Below are 17699 nucleotides of genomic sequence, written 5' to 3' on the forward strand. Positions count from 1 at the left end.
TCGCTCCAATAGCACACCACATTTTATTTGTGTATGAGGGGTGGAATGAACACCCAAAAGCTAAACCACACAATTTTAAACTGTTTAAATGGTTAAACTACAGCAATAGGGTTAGCTTAGGTGACTGCTGTTAGGGTAGTTACTGCCCTTCCAGCATTTCCCGCCCCACCACCGCAATATTAGTATTGCGGTTTATTGTACAAGAAATCACTGGTTCAAAACATTAATTACACAAATTGAATCCCACCCTCTCCCCTTTTCCCAGAACCTAAATATCTAAAATGAAAAATAAGATATTTTGAAGTCTACATGCGTAATCAACCATACTAATAAAATATCACAATATTTGTCCCATATTGTATATGCCGAAGTGAAAGAAAAAAAATGGCAGAATCCATGTTTTTGGTCACTTTGTCTACCAAAAAATATAACAAAAAAACATGAAAAATTATGAAAGTGTCCCCAAGTGCAGTGGCAAACACCATCAAGCGCTACAAAGAAACTGGCTCACATGAGGACCGCCCAAGGAAAGGAAGACCAAGAGTCACCTCTGCTTCTGAGGATAAGTTTATCCGAGTCACCAGCCTCAGAAATCGCAGGTTAACAGCAGCTCAGATTAGAGACCAGGTCAATGCCACACAGAGTTCGAGCAGCAGACACATCTCTACAACAACTGTTAAGAGGAGACTTTGTGCAGCAGGCCTTCATGGTAAAATAGCTGCTAGGAAACCACTGCTAAGGACAGGCAACAAGCAGAAGAGACTTGTTTGGGCTAAAGAACACAAGGAATGGACATTAGACCAGTGGAAATCTGTGCTTTGGTCTGATGAGTCCAAATTTGACATCTTTGGTTCCAACCACCGTGTCTTTGTGCGACGCAGAAAAGGTGAACGGATGGACTCTACATGCCTGGTTCCCACCGTGAAGTATGGAGGAGGTGTGATGGTGTGGGGGTGCTTTGCTGGTGACACTGTTGGGGATTTATTCAAAATTGAAGGCATACTGAACCAGCATGGCTACCACAGCATCTTTCAGCGGCATGCTATTCCATCCGGTTTGCGTTTAGTTGGACCATCATTTATTTTTCAACAGGACAATGACCCCAAACACACTTCCAGGCTATGTAAGGGCTATTTGACCAAGAAGGAGAGTGATGGGGTGCTACGCCAGATGACCTGGCCTCCACAGTCACCAGACCTGAAACCAATCGAGATGGTTTGGGGTGAGCTGGACCGCAGAGTGAAGGCAAAAGGGCCAACAAGTGCTAAGCATCTCTGGGAACTCCTTCAAGATTGTTGGAGGACCATTCCCGGTGACTACCTCTTGAAGCTCATCAAGAGAATGCCAAGAGTGTGCAAAGCAGTCATCAAAGCAAAAAGGTGGCTACTTTGAAGAACCTAGAATATAAGACATAATTTCAGCTGTTTCACACTTTTTTGTTAAGTATATAGTTCCACATGTGTTAATTCATAGTTTTGATGCCTTCAGTGTGAATGTACAATTTTCATAGTCATGAAAATACAGAAAAATCTTTAAGGTGTCCAAACTTTTGGTCTTTACTGTATACCTGAATAGTATGTTATAAATGCACCTTTTTATTGCCATTGTGAGCATAATTGTTAAATATTTTAATTTATTCGTTATTTATCATGCAGCTAAACCAAATAAAAGTAGAAGTTCCTGTGGGTATCATTGAGTAAAACGATTATCTGACATTTCTGACTCTGGATAATTTGCATGCTACTTCCAAGTGTTGAGGGGCAGACTATTGAAAGCAGCTTAGTATGTAATTAAAAGATTTGGTTTTGTGCAAAATCGGTGTAAAATTCCTGAAGTATCTGCTGTTCAGCTCTGCGCGATCAGTGGACTTATCCTCAGAAATGTTCATTTGAGAGAAACTTTTGCTGTAAGTATTGATGGCACTATAATGAGGAGGCTGTCCTCATCATACTGCCATGTATTGTCACTATTCCCTGAGACTCCTAACATTTGTAGTTTTCGATCAGTAGAGCTGTGTCTTTTTCCCTTGGTGAGGTGTCCATCTTATCAATGCTAGTTTGGGGTACCGTACATATGGCATCTAGCACATATGGAGGGAGCTCTGCTCCTGAGCCGTCTGCAGACACATTTTCGCCAGCTCAGCAGTCCATTTTTTTTTTTCTTTTTTTTTTATGTACAGTGAAGTCTGAGAAACAGATCAATTTGGATGGACTTTCATTAACTGATCCATTTTTAAGCAGTGCGCATTCTCAGAGCGCTGGGGACACGTCTAGTAAGAACAGATCTGTTATAAACTGAACAAAAGCGAATGCAAAATGGAAACGAAGCAATGCAACTGTTTTTACCACGTGTTTTTTTTTTTTAAATGGATTTCTAACAGACTGATAACATGAACATGTGAACAGAGCCTTACTGATCCACATGACACTTGTCGCTATGCCATAAGTGACACACTTGCCTTTTACTACCAGTGCTATTGCAGCCTGGACTTTATAGGCCTTAGACTACCAAAGAGTTATAGCCTAGCAATAATTAAGTTTTATTGGATTGTGCATATTTTTATGTATGTAATTTCCTTTTTTTTTTTTTTTTTTTCTTCAGGTTGGCTGGAGCACTGCACGAGACTATTATACTTTCTTGTGGTCACCATTGCCTGAAAACTATGTTCCGGATTCAACTCGTAACTGTGTGCTGACTTTTCAAGGTAGGTCTGCAACAAACGACTCTCCTGCCTGTGTCTTTAATGGCACAGAGGCAATGCCTATTCTCGAGGGCACTCTGTCTATTAATTGCTTCCTAGCACTTCTTGGCGGGTGTCACTTTTATGGTTTAAAGGTACCGTCACACTTGGCGACGCTGCAGCGATACCGACAACGATCCGGATCGCTGCAGCGTCGCTGTTTGGTCGCTGGAGAGCTGTCACACAGACCGCTCTCCAGCGACGCTGGTAACCAGGGTAAAAATCGGGTAACTAAGCGCAGGGCCGCGCTTAGTAACCCGATGTTTACCCTGGTTACCATCCTAAAAGTAAAAAAACAAACGCTACATACTTACCTACAGCCGTCTGTCCTCCAGCGCTGTGCTCTGCACTCCTCCTGCACTGGCTGTGAGCACAGCGGCCGGAAAGCAGAGCGGTGACGTCACCGCTCTGCTTTCCGGCTGACCGACGCTCACAGCCAGTACAGGAGGAGTGAAGAGCACAGCGCTGGAGGACAGACAGCTGTAGGTAAGTATGTGTTTGTTTTTTTTACTTTTAGGATGGTAACCAGGGTAAACATCGGGTTACTAAGCGCGGCCCTGCGCTTAGTTACCCGATGTTTACCCTGGTTACCAGCGAAGACATCGCTGAATCGGTGTCACACACGCCGATTCAGCGATGTCTGCGGGGAGTCCAGCGACCAAATAAAGTTCTTGACTTTCTTCCCCGACCAGCGACAGCACAGCAGGGGCCTGATCGCTGCTGCCTGTCACACTGGACGATATCGCTAGCGAGGACGCTGCAACGTCACGGATCGCTAGCGATATCGTCTAGTGTGACGGTACCTTAACTCCGAGCTGTTCCATAATGAGGCCCTAAATGGCCCCTCACTTTCAGAGTTGATCTCCATTGATATATAATGGATAAATACACAATCTGCAAATCCCTGTATATAAAAATCTGACTTCGCAGGCACAGCAGTTAGGGCTCAGACTGACGTATAGTCAATGTATCACTCAGACTAGTGCTGTCTGAAATGTTTCATCTGATGGCACTCGCTCCAATATTATACTATGGAGCAAGGCCGATTAGTGTATATTTTTTTCCTGCTGAGTCGGCATAAGAAAAAAAAAATCGCTGCATGCTGCAATTGGCAGCGTATATCGGTCAGCACCCATACAAGTCTATGGGTGCGTGCAAAACATCAGACTGCACTTGTATGTCCCCTGAGTGTAATGCGATTACTGCGGAGGCCGGCAATGGAGAAGTTACTTTCTCCGTCTCTTCCTCACATGTACCGCGATTCTCTCATACAAGAGGATTGGAGAACAGCGCACTGACGCTCGGATCACGCTCGCAACAAAGTTTGAGCTGAGTGTCATTAGTATCTCACATTAGATGCTATATGTGTATATATTGTACTGTGACCTCAGCCTTGGGGGTCTTTCCCTTCTTGCTGTAGACACTGCCATGCATTAGAGCCAAGTAATGAGTCGGTGTCTCTCTGCTCCTGCTCTCCTGTCTGACAGATGGCATACAGAACTGACGGAGAGGCAGGCAAGCTATTGGCTAATGACATAATGCATGCTGGGAAGTGAGAGCAAATCTGTTTCCGCTCCTATAGTGCTAGCAAATTACTTGTAAAGAGGAAACACCCACTGGAAAAAAAAAAAAGTGGATGACAAGTTACAGAGCATGAGAATCAGGCCACTTTCATGAAGATATTGGACAACGTGTACAATAAGCAGTTTTGTGGGAAATGGGGGCAACTTCTCACAGGTTTTGTGTGCACTTACATGTTAGCACTTTAGCAAGATTCAATGAAAATTACATTTGATGGACCTCTGCCCCTTTTGCAGAGACGGGTGTGTGTGTGTGTTTTTCTGTAAAAAGGCTGTAAGTACAAAAAGGAGGAAAAACTGAGTTTTGACATAAAAAATATTTATTGTACATACAGTAAAAAAAATATTTGTCTATAAAGACAATAAAGTAGTATGTGTCTGTCTGTTCATCCAAATGTACCGTATATACTCGAGTATAAGCCGAGATTTTCAGCCCACTTTTTTGGGCTGAAAGTCCTCCTCTTGGCTTATACTCAAGTCATACTCAGGGGTTGGCGGGTGAGGGGGAGCGGGGGCTGTCTAATTATACTCACCTGCTCCTGGCACGGTCCCTGCAGGTCCCTGGCTTCCCGGCGCTGGCAGCATCCTCCTGTACTGAGCGGTCACATGATACCACTCATTACAGTAATGAATATGCGGCTCCACCTCAGATAGAGGTGGAGCCGCATATTCATTACTGTAATGAGCGGTAACGGTGACCGCTCACTACAAGAAGAAGCTGCAGCGCCGGGGAAGCAGGGACTGCACAGCGCCAGGAGCAGGTAAGTATAACGAGGAGGGGAGCGCTGCGTGATAGTCACCTGCTTCTCGTTTCGGCGCTGCTCCATCTTCAGCAGTGGCGCTCAGGTCAGAGGGCGCGGTGACGTGGTTAGTGCGCGCCCTCAGCCTGAACGCCAGTGCTGAAGATGGAGCGGCGCCGGAATGAGGAGCAGGTGACTATTGAAAGTGCCGGGGGCCTGAGCGACGAAGAGGTGAGTATGCGATTTTTTTTTTATTTATTTATTTTTTTTTTAAATCACAGCAAATGGGGCAAGAGTCTGTATGGAGCATCTATGGGGCCATAACGTTTGTGCAGCACTATAAGGCTATGTGCACACGTTGCAGATTTCCTGCAGAACTGCAGCTTTTTTTTCCGCGCAGAAACGCTGCAGATCTGCAAGTGATTTACAGTACAATGTAAATCAATGGCAAAATAAAAATGCTGTGCTAATGGTGCAGAAAAATCTGCACAGAAAACGCAGCAGATTCAAAAAAGGAGCATGTCACTTCTTTGTGCAGAACTGCTGCGTTTCTGCACCCACTCCATAATAAAAAGCTGCAGGGGTAAAAAAAGGAAGAAATCTGCACAAAAATCTGCAACGTGTGCACAGACCAAAAAAAAGGAGCAGATTCTGACCTGTGTTTTCTGCCAAGAAATTCAGAATCTGCACAGGAAATTCCACAGGCAAATCTGCAACGTGTGCACATAGCCTAAGAGGCCATAACGTTTGTGCAGCACTATATGGGGCCATAACGTTTGTGCACCACTGTATGGGGCCATAACGTTTGTGCAGCACTGTATGCGGCCATAATCAACGTTTGTGCAGCAATATATGAGGCAAATATCTTTATGGAGCATCTTATGGGGCCATAATCAGCATTTGTGCAGCATTATATTGGGCAAATGTGTCTATGGCGCATCTTATGGGGCCCTTATTACCCTTTATGCAGGATTATATGGGGCATATTTTAATATGGAGCATCTTATGGGGCCATCATAAACTATGGAGCATTAAATTAGGTTCTGTAAAAGGATGTAGATCTGGGGATTTATTATGATGGAATATAGGCTGAACTGGATGGACAAATGTTTTTTTTTCGGCCTTACTAACTGTTACTAAATGGGGCTCCTGATTCAATATGGATATTCAAAAACACGTCACCTACTGATGTCTCAATTAATTTTACTTTTATTGGTATCTATTTTTACTTTTGACATTTACCGGTAGCTGCTGCAGTTCCCACCCTAGGCTTATACTCAAGTCATTAAGTTTTCCCAGTTATTTGTGGCAAAATTAGAGGGGTCGGCTTATACTTGGGTCGGCTTATACTCGAGTATATATGGTAATCATCCAAGTAGTAAATTACCAATATGCATGGCAGAAAAACGGTCATACCTATAGCACTAGTGCACTGCAGAGTTACCACACATATGAGTCCCCAACGTGCGTTTCGAGTATTTGTGTTGCTTCCTGTGGGAGTCTGTTCCACCAGACTGAACAACAGGACCTTAAAGGGGTTGTCCGGTCCAAATCGATAAGTATGCTATCACTGTGTGACTGCAGACTTATGAATCCCCCCCAGTACACGCACTGTGGGATTCGCCAGTTTCTGACCCGTAACCGGAGGATATGTATTAGTTATTCATACTCCCGGCCAGTGGGCTCCATACTCTTGTCCCAGCGAAGAAACTGGCATATCCCTACAGCACACAGAGTGATTGCAGACTTATCGATTTGGACCAGACAATCCCCTTTAGATGTCGAGGCGATCATGTGATCGGAAACTGCCCAATAAGATTGGGGTTGGTGGATTCCACATTACTTTTATATTCTACCACAATTGTAATCCCAGGTCTCACGATATGAGGTATTGATGTAATTCATGGTGGTATTAGGGGTGGTAATATTAAAAATAAATACTTGCCCAAAGGGAAACCAAATGGATTGTCTCTCTGGGTACAATAGCTCCAGATGGATTAAATGAGACACTCAGTTTTGCATCGATTCTCGACCATTGTCATCCACTTCCTATTGTTTTGTTTTTTTATTGTTTGCATTTGGATTAATGACCATTGTGCCCTTAATATTTATACAGAAACTAGCTGAAGAGCCCAGCGTTGCCTGGGCATAGTAAATATCCGTGGTTAGTTATAGCACCTCACTTCTCTTATTTTCCCATCACGCCTCTCATTTTCCCAATCACATCTTTCATTTTCCCCCTCACATCTCTCATTTTCTCCCTCACACCTCTCATTTTCTCCCTCACACCTCTCATTCCCCCCTAACACTTGTCATTTCAACCTCACATCTGTCATTTTCTGATCACTCCACTATTTTTCCTCACTCCTCTCATTTTGCACTCACACCTTTTCATTTTCACCTCACACCTCTCATTTTCACCTCATCACCTCAGTATATACATGTTTGTCATCTCCCTTATATATAGTATACATCTGTATGTCATCTCCTGTATATAGTATATACCTGTATGTCATCTCCCCTGTATATAGTATATACCTGTATGTCATCTCCTTCTATATATAGTATATACCTGTATGTCATCTCCCCTGTATATAGTATATACCTGCTGTCATCTCCCCTATATATAGTATATACCTGAATGTCATCTCCTTCTATATATAGTATATACCTGTATGTCATCTCCTCCTGTATATAGTATATACCTGTGTGTCATCTCCCCTGTATATAGTATATATCTGTCATCTCCTCCTGTATATACCTGCATGTCATCTTCTATATATAGTATATACCTGTATGTCATCTCCTCCTCTATATAGTATATATCTGTGTGTCATCTCCCCTATATATAGTATATACCGGTGTGTCATCTCCTCCTGTATTAGACCTCATTCAGACGTTATTTGCTCAGTATTTTTACCTCCGTATTTGTAAGCTAAATTGGCAGCCTGATAAATCCCCAGCCAACAGGAAGCCCTCCCCCTGGCAGTATATATTAGCTCACACATACACATAATAGACAGGTCATGTGACTGACAGCTACCGTATTTCCTATATGGTACATTTGTTGCTCTTGTAGTTTGTCTGCTTATTAATCAGATTTTTATTTTTGAAGGATAATACCAGACTTGTGTGTGTTTTAGGGCGAGTTTCGTTTGTCAAGTTGTGTGTGTTGAGTTGCGTGTGGCGACATGCATGTAGCGACTTTTGTGAGATGAGTTTTGTGTGGCAACATGCGTGTAGCAACTTTTTGTGTGTCGAGTTGCATGTGACAGGTTAGTGTAGCAAGTTGTGTGCAGCAAGTTTTGCGCGTGGCGAGTTTTATGTGTGGTGCCTTTTGAGTATGTGCAAGTTTTGTGTGAGGCAACTTTTGCATGTGTTGCAACTTTTGTGCATGTGGCAATTTTTCCGCGTGTGCAAGTTTTGCGTGTGGCGAGTTTTCCATGAGGTGAGTTTTGCACTTGTGGCGAGTTTTGCAAGAGCCTAGTTTTTGCATGTGGCGAGTTCTGCGCGTGGCGAGTTTTGAGTGGCGACTTTTGTGTTTCGACTTTTATGTGGCGAGGTTGGTGTATGTGTGGTGAAATGTGCGTTGAGGGTTGGTATAGGTGTTCAAGCACGTGGTAGTGTGTGGCGCATTTTGTGTGTGTGTTCATATCCCCGTGTGTGGTGAGTATGCTATGTCGGGGCCCCACCTTAGCAACTGTACGGTATATACTCTTTGGCGCCATCGCTCTCATTCTTTAAGTCCCCCTTGTTCACATCTGGCAGCTGTCAATTTGCCTCCAACACTTTTCCTTTCATTTTTTCCCATTATGTAGATAGGGGCAAAATTGTTTGGTGAATTGGAAAGCGCGGGGTTAAAATTTCACCTCACAATATAGCCTATGACGCTCTCGGGGTCCAGACGTGTGACTGTGCAAAATTGTGTGGCTGTAGCTGCGACGGTGCAGATGCCAATCCCGGACATACATACATACACACACACATTCAGCTTTATATATTAGATAAGCATATGCATGCTTCTTTAATTGTTGCTAATTTACATATACTGCTTTCTTGCCCATGTATTTTTTTTTTATCTGTCTTTTTCCTTATTAAAATATTTTTTACTAAATTATTAATACATAAGCATTTTAGCCCAAAACACCATTTTCCTCCATTTTGTAATTCTTAGCACTTGGGGTTGTTATATGCCTATTGTGTCAACTTTTGTCCTTTGTTCAATGGCTAAATTCACTTTGTAACAATGTACCTAGATTTACTTGGTTTAACAATAGAAAGGCTGTGTAACTCTTGTGCCTCGCTGCCATCACTGCCTTCCCAGGGCAGTATTTCCTTACATGAGGAAGCCATCATGGAACCTACAGCCCTTACCCTGATTTCCCATCATTTCTCGGCCCGTGCGGATGCCGGTCTGGCCCCACATACTCCCGCTGTGTGCACTAATGGAACACTGACTTCATTGCCAACGAGAATGTTAACACCCAGTTGTCAATTTATGCAGATATCTTCAGGAGGAAAATCACAGCAGCAGCACAACAAAATGCAAAATTAAATTGGCTCCGAAAACATTTAATGGTATTTCCTAAAACAAACACTCAGGAGCTCTGACAGCTCCATGTTACATTTAATATTATAAAACTGACATGTTTTATTTAGCTATTTTACATTAGTAGTTTAGTGTGTAGAAGCCCAGTATAACCAGCACAAATGTTTCCTTTCCACCCTTCCCTTGATGATTTCTGCCTTTTGTCTGTTTGCTGTCGGGGGCTCCCCAGTAATTCACCTGTTTGCTGAGCAGCTCAGTAACGTCCTGTGTTGCTTTCCAATAGCAGCTGGGTGCTTCCACCTGTATAAACTAGCAGAGAGGCCATAAACTAGGGATACATAGCACACTCCATTTTGTCACCTGCATAAAAAGCTGGATTTTATGAAGTTTCTGTAAAATGTCCATTTGAGACTTGAACGAGCCAAGTTCTGAATGCATGCTTTTACTATCGAGCCCTAAAACGGTAGCAGCCCGTAGATCTACAAAGTGCAGCTGACCTGTGATGCCGAGCAGCTTGCAGACTGCCTAGTTTCTCATAACTTGATGCACAGAAAAAAGTTTATATTCGTCTCATATGGGTGAGACACATGAAATGTGCATTGTAAAGATTTAATAAATTCTTATTCCCTTTCAGAAAATCCCGCTCCCCAGGTACAGTTTGTAATAAGGCAAAAACAAGACGTACTTCACTCATCCTCCTTGTGTGCAGCGCTCAGTGTCCACCACTGGTGTCAGTGATTGGCTGCCGCACTGACATCACATGGACAGCACAGCAGCCTGCCACTGGGCGCAGCAGCCTGCCACTGGGCGCAGCAGCCTGCCACTGAGGGCAGCAGCTCTGCCCATGTAGTTGGAACACACTGCGCAGAGCAACTAAGCTCACCCGATGGGCTGTCGATGCGACATCAGGGGCAGCCAACAAATGATGCCGGGAGCAGTGGCACAGACTCGGCAGGGGACCCATCGACAAATAGTAAAACTTTTTTTTTTTTCTAACTAGCTGCACCAAGATGTTCTAAAAAGAGACTATACCGGTAAAATTACAGTGCCTTGCGAAAGTATTCGGCTCCCTGAAACTTTTCAACCTTTTCCCACATATCATGCTTCAAACATAAAGATACCAAATGTAAATTTTTAGTGAAGAATCAACAACAAGTGGAACACAATTGTGAAGTTGAAAGAAATTTATTGGTTATTTAAAATTTTTGTGGAAATTCAAAAACTGACAAGTGGGGCGTGCAATATTATTCGGCCCCTTTACTTTCAGTGCAGCAAACTCACTCCAGAAGTCCATTGTGTATCTCTGAATGATCCAATGTTGTCCTAAATGCCTAATGATGATCAATATAATCCACCTGTGTGTAACCAAGTCTCCGTATAAATGCACCTGCTCTGTGATAGTCTCAGGGTTCTGTTTGAAGCACAGAGAGCATCATGAAGACCAAGGAACACAACAGGCAGGTCCGTGATACTGTTGTGGAGAAGTTTAAAGCCGGATTTGGATACAAAATGATTTAAAAAACTTTAAACATCCCAAGGAGCACTGTGCAAGCGATCATATTGAAATGGAAGGAGCATCATACCACTGCAAATCTACCAAGACCCGGCAGTCCCTCTAAACTTTCATCTCAAACAAGGAGAAGACTGATCAGAGATGCAGCCAAGAGGTCCATGATCACTCTGGATGAACTGCAGAGATCTACAGCTGAGGTGGGACAGTGTGTCCATAGGACAGCAATCAGTCGTACACTGCACAAATCTGGCCTTTATGGAAGAGTGGCAAGAAGGAAGCCATTTCTCAAAGATATCCATAAAAAGTGTTGTTTAAAGTTTGCAACAAGCCACTTGGGAGACACACCAAACATGTGGAAGAAGGGGCTCTGGTCAGATGAAACCAAAATCGAACTTGTTGGCAACAATGCCAAACGATATGTTTGGAGTAAAGACGACAAAGCTCAACACCCTGAACACACCATCCCCACTGTCAAACATGGTGGCGGCAGCATCATGGTTTGGGCCTGCTTTTCTTCAGCAGGGACAGGGAAGATGGTTAAAATTAATGGGAAGATGGATGGAGCCAAATACAGGGCCATTCTTGAAGAAAACCTGTTGGAGTCTGCAAAAGACCTGAGACTGGGATGAAGATTTGTCTTCCAACAAGACAATGATCCCAAACATAAAGCAAAATCTACAATGAAATGGTTCACAAATAAACATATCCAGGTGTTAGAATGGCCAAGTCAAAGTCCAGACCTCAATCCAATCGAGAATCTGTGGAAAGAGCTGAAAACTGCTGTGCACAAACGATCTCCATCAAACCTCACTGAGCTCGAGCTGTTTGCCAAGGAAGAATGGGCAAGAATTTCAGTCTCTCAATGTACAAAACTGACAGAGACATACCCCAAGCGACTTGCAGCTGTAATCTCAGCAAAAGGTGGCGCAACAAAGTATTAAGTTAAAGGGGCCAAATAATATTGCACGTCCCACCTTTCATTAAATTTCGGAATACTTTCGGAAGGCACTGTATGTGCAACTGTGCTTTTGCGTCAATGAAAATAAATTGGTATGATTTTACACTTGGTATATAAAGCAGAAACGTACCAACTCCAGAAAAATAAATATTACTGTACTTCTGTTGTACATTTCATGTATTAAATATATGTAGTGGGAGGTTTATCACAGTGGAGTGCAAGAATTCTGATGCATATTGTGCCAAAAAGTGTTTTTCATGATTTGCACCATATTTATTATGCTTTAGACACTTTCTGCATCTTTTTTTAAAGGAGGAGAGTTGGATTTACTGGATTAGAAAGCAGTTTAGCAGAGAACGTGCATGGCTCAAATTACTACATAATGTACCAAACCTTGACCGCTCTGGTTAGAATTTAGTTATGCTATAGGCTTTATAGGAATTGCTGCTTTAATGGGACCTGTCCGGTTACCTAAGGCTTCAAAGCTGCCACCAAAATTATTCAGAGCTCTATACCTGTGTTTTATTCAAAACTCTCTAGCAGCAAAATACCTTTTTTTTTTTTTTTTTTTTTTGTCGTCTCTCATGATGTGCTTTATTAGCCATGACAAGGGGCATCTATTTCCCCAGACTAGCCTCTACCCTAGGTGCTATGATCATCCCACGCTTCATGATTGACACCTTCACCGTGCTTCTACATAGCTTCACCAAGTCCTGCACTGAAACCATGACGGAGCACCGTGAAGAAGATGGAGATTGCAGTATCCAAGGTCAGGACTAGTCTGGGGAACAGTTGCCCTGCAGGACTAGTCCTGGCTAGTGTTTTAGCCGCACATAGCTCCAGAGTTTTCTCACACAAAACACATGGTTGGGGCCTTGTATCGTATTGGTGGCAGTTTGGGGCCACGAGGGTCCCTGAGAGGTCTCATCTAGGTCCCGAGACTGGTCCCACCCCACTGATCTCTCAAAACATTATCTGTTGTGTGCTACTCAGAAAGCGAGAGCGCTCTACTCCTGCCTCCATGTGCAGACAGAACATTGTATTGGCTGGGAAGTGTGTGCGCTTACACCCAGATTGGAGCGTGGGCTGACTGACTTGTTATGGAGCCTGTAAGCAGCGCTGTGTGCGCTCAGCCAGGAGTAGAGCCTCCTGCTTTGTGAGCTGCACACATCACACAAGTGTTTTGAGTGGTTGGTAGTGGTGATGAGAGAACGTCTTATCCGAGCATGCTCTGGTGTTATCGGAGTGCTGTGGTATATGGGCGTGCTCGTATATTATGTTCAAGTCCCTGCGGCTGCACGATTTGTGGCGGAGACAGCCTGAACACATGGAGTTTGTCTGATTGTTAGGGAATCCCCAAATGTGTTCAGGCTGTTCAACAGCCAGAGAAACTCGACCATAATATACGAGCACGCCCAGATGCTTAGATAAGGTCCGAGCATGCTCTGATTAGATGTTATCCAAGCGCGTTCGCTCCTCACTAATTGGTAGGGGTCCTAGGATGTAGAACCTCTGATTTATAGGGTGTGTCAGTGCCCATTACTAAACCTATCATTAAGCTGTAAACATAAGGCTCTGTTGCCATCACATTTAGAGCCTAGTAGAAGACCTATGTCTGGAGGATCTCCTGTTGTATCCATCTGATGGAAGGCTGCGATGTATCTCATTGTCTAGGCATAAAGAGGGTTACATCACTAATAAACTTGTATTGTAAAAAGTATACAGCACAGTAGAAAGGTTTTTTTTTTTTACTGTATACTTTTATATGAATCAGCCAAATTGTATCTCCTGCTTTGTACTGATGAAGGGACAAATACTCCAAAACGTGTCTGCAAATTGAGTCTATATTTTGGCTTCATGTGGCAAGGTTCGTTAAAGGGAATCTGTCACCCCCCCCCGGGACGTATATGGCTTATTAATATGGGCATACAGGTAATAGAAATGTTACACTAGTCCTAACTGTATGCCTCATATTAACGGTCTTGTTGAGAAATGTCATATTCTGTCTTTATGCTAATGAATTCTTCCAGGCTTCGGGGCGTGTGGTGCATGGAAGGAATCCAAGCCCCCTATCTTCATTACAGTACTACCCCCCCTCCCATGAGCGTCAGTTATGGCCCCAAAATCACACACCTGCACCCTGCACTCCCTCCACAATGCGTACCTCTGGCGTACGCGCCAATAAGGTGCTCTCGCCACATCCTCCTTGCATTGTCATCACTAGGAACCATGTGTACATGGCGATGACTATGCAGGGAGGAAATGGGGAGAGCACCTTATCAGCGCGCACACCAGAGGTCACTGGAGCGTAAGTCGCATTGCCTCGCCGGCACCTGCACAATGATCCCTGAATGCAGCACCCATAGAAGGGAGGATGAGGTATGGATTGTGGAGGGAGTGCAGGGCGCAGGATTCCCCAGGCCATATCTGACGTGCATGGGAGGGGGTAAGTATTACAATGAAGACCGAGGGCAGGAATTTCTTCCAGGCATCGCACGCCCCGGAGCCTGGAATAAATCATTAACATAAAGACAGAATATGACATTTCTCAGGAACAAGACCACTAATATGAGACACACAGGTAGGACTAGTGTAACATTTGTTACCTGTAATATTATTATTTATTATTATAGCGCCATTTATTCCATGGCGCTTTACATGTGTATGCCATATTAATAGGTCATATACGTCCTGGGGTCGATATTGACTTTTGGGATTGCTGCATCCAATAGGTGGCGCTAGAGTTCCTGTTCTCTTCATTTATGCAGAGGTCATTTACAGTATAGAGGCAGTTGACCAAGTCTCCTACACATTTTAGCCTATCCTACCAGTCCTTTGTGCCGTCTCTGTGAAGCCTCCTGAGTGGAATGAGGGCCCAGCTGCATTTCTGAATAAAGTCTGACAAGGTGCACCAGTCATTCTGGAAGCACATGGCCAACGATAGTGATTCTGTGAATGTGGTGTTTTCTGAAATCCTGCAGGCGTAATGCTCACATTCCCAAACCTGATCCACTGTTGATAGAAAAACTGCAGTTTCCCTGTTTGAATAGCTGCTGCCGCGTAAGTGTCCGGCTCCGCGGGTGTACGCAGGACGCTTGTGATGTAAAAACGTCCAAGTACGCAGAAAGCAAAATGTGCTAAAGAGCTTTACCACCATCCAGAATAAACATTTGTTTTACTACAATCCAAAGTACCTGGCTCCGCAAACAGTGATGTTATTTCAACTTGTAGCAATCCATCTTTGTGCTGCTGCTGCAGGCCTCGCTCATACTCTCTGCACACAGCCTCCTTCCGGATGCTCTTATTAAATCTTTAGAAGACTCTTTTATATATGTATTTTTATTTTTGCAGACTGTCAGGTAATGTTGCTTACTCGGAAATTGCTTTCTACCTAAAATAAAGTTGTAAATTCTCAGACGTGGAAAGTTATTTAGAAAGTGTTCCTCTCAGTCTGTTCTGTGTCTTTTGCACTAAGTGTATCTTAGAGGTTTTCTGATTTTACCAAATGACCATACGTTGTACTGAGGTCATCTAACTGCCACAGGATCAGTCAGTCTGATACTCCGGTACTGGGGTTCTCGAGAGCTACATGTGGATCGTGGGCCCCTGGTGTGTGGCTCGTGGCTTTCTGCTGGCTTGGTGCATTAGCCCCAGGTGTAGCAAACAGCTATTAAGAGTAGTTAATACACAAAATCGAATATATAGACCCATTTATATAAATCAAGATACTACTAAATCTTCGGGGCACCTTAACTTTATCATCTCCAAACCATTACCACTAATTAGTTCTGGCATTTTCGCTAGGCCAAACTGACATCGTTATGAATAGTCATCGTTATAACATCGTCATAAACTGACCTGTTTATACTGGGTTGTACATTAGCCAGTAAAGCTTGCTTCTGGTTGTCAGGAATCAGAGCTGTGTGAAAGCTCCAAGTAGGGCTGTAGTGAAGCAGCAGTGTCTGTCATAAAGGAGATATTCTTCTGCAGCCCCAGGCCACTTCCCAGACTGCATTCTTCCTGCACGTTCAGTGGTCCCGTCAGGACCTATGTCTGAATCCCCCACCAAATGAAATACGGGTGAATGCACCGACGGGGCCATTGACTATAATGATGCAGACGGAGTCACCATGTGTTCTGTTGTGCACCATTATGGGTGTATGCGCCAACTGGAGGTGGACACCCAGACGTAGACTGCAGCTGGGTGACTGCCTCCAGTAGGTGTATACAGTCGAAAACAGTGTGCTACAGCGCCCATGGTAACTCCGTCTGCACTTTTAGATCAATGGCGCCCCATTGGTGTATACACCCGAATCCCGTTTTGAGGGGATGGTGTTCGGACTTGAGTGACGGGACCACTGAATGTGAATGCAGTGTGGAAGGGGTCTCACTTGCATGCAATTAAAACATTTGTCCAGCCACTGAATTAAAAAAAGGAAAAGCGCTCGCAATGTTATATACTTATTCAATATTCCGGCAAACTTGCCACAATGGTGACTAACATTAGTCTGAGTCTGGAAATCATAATTTATTACATTCGACCTCCTTAAAACACCACTCCAGCGTTTTTGTTTTTTTAATTTAACCACTGGAGTGGTATCACTAATGCATGTTCCCTGACCCTAGTATAATAATATACGGTACTTACCAGCCGGTGTCTTCTGCTCCTCCCAGTGCCACTCTGGTCCCACTCCGCCATCTTGTGACCACCATTTCTGACTGCCCGGGAGTCAGATGTAACAGTCACAAGTTCAGTGCGAGTCTGAGGGCTGCGTTCTGGTCTTGATCTGTCATAGACTTACATTGGGAAGTGATCTCCAGCTCCCCCAACAAACACTGGAGCGATCCGACAGGTCACAAACAGCCAAAGATGACCGGAGTGGCGTTGAACAGATGAACTGTGGCCTTTGAGTATGATACTAGGAGCAGGTAACTTGCATTTAGTGATAACACTCCGACAGAGAAATTATTTAAAAAAAAAATAAAATAAAAAGTGGGTGCTTTAACGTTACTATGTATGTAAAAAAAAAATGCCTTTAAAAATGTTACTCATTGTCCATCTTTGGATTGTGTATTTAGGATACTATCTTCCTAACGATGATGGAGAATTTTACCAATTCTGCTATGTGACCCATAAAGGAGAGATTCGTGGAGCAAGCACACCCTTCCAATTTCGCGCGTCATCACCTGTAGATGAGCTATTGACAATGGAAGATGAAGGTCACTCAGACATGTTGGTGGTAACCACTAAGGCTGGTCTACTGGAGGTACGTTTAAGATATATACGGATTTATGCCAAATCTTAGTTTTGTAATTGTGTGTAGATAAAATTAGGCATTTTACAGCCTCTGGGACGTCATTTTCCAAATGGCAACTTTGATCCACTTTATATTTATTAACGAGATTTCTCTCATAAACATCTTTTGTAATGTTTGGTAGTAAAGCTATTGTGATATGCTGCTACATTCACAGCTGGCAGATCAGAGTAAATGGTCACTGTAGATTGAATCTATAGTACAAGTGAACATAAGAAATTGTGTAATAGATCATCAGAAATAAGATTATTTCTTCACATATGAGCCCCACCTCCTAAACTCATTGTTCACGCTGAAAAACTGC

The 17699-nt window shown here is 43.5% G+C and overlaps 1 protein-coding gene across 1 annotated transcript in view; it reads left to right on the forward strand.

The window, feature by feature from the left end:
- The window catches only part of TAX1BP1 (Tax1 binding protein 1), a 152095-nt gene that overhangs the window by 46627 nt on the left and 87769 nt on the right, over positions 1 to 17699 (forward strand). The window contains exons 3-4 of the mRNA XM_069729916.1: positions 2602 to 2704; positions 17160 to 17347. Of these exons, the coding sequence (XP_069586017.1) occupies positions 2602 to 2704; positions 17160 to 17347 (291 nt within the window). The remainder of the gene's footprint in view (positions 1 to 2601; positions 2705 to 17159; positions 17348 to 17699) is intronic.

This window comes from Ranitomeya imitator, chromosome 6, assembly GCF_032444005.1.
Source record: "Ranitomeya imitator isolate aRanImi1 chromosome 6, aRanImi1.pri, whole genome shotgun sequence".
Classification (NCBI taxonomy): Eukaryota; Metazoa; Chordata; class Amphibia; order Anura; family Dendrobatidae; genus Ranitomeya; species Ranitomeya imitator.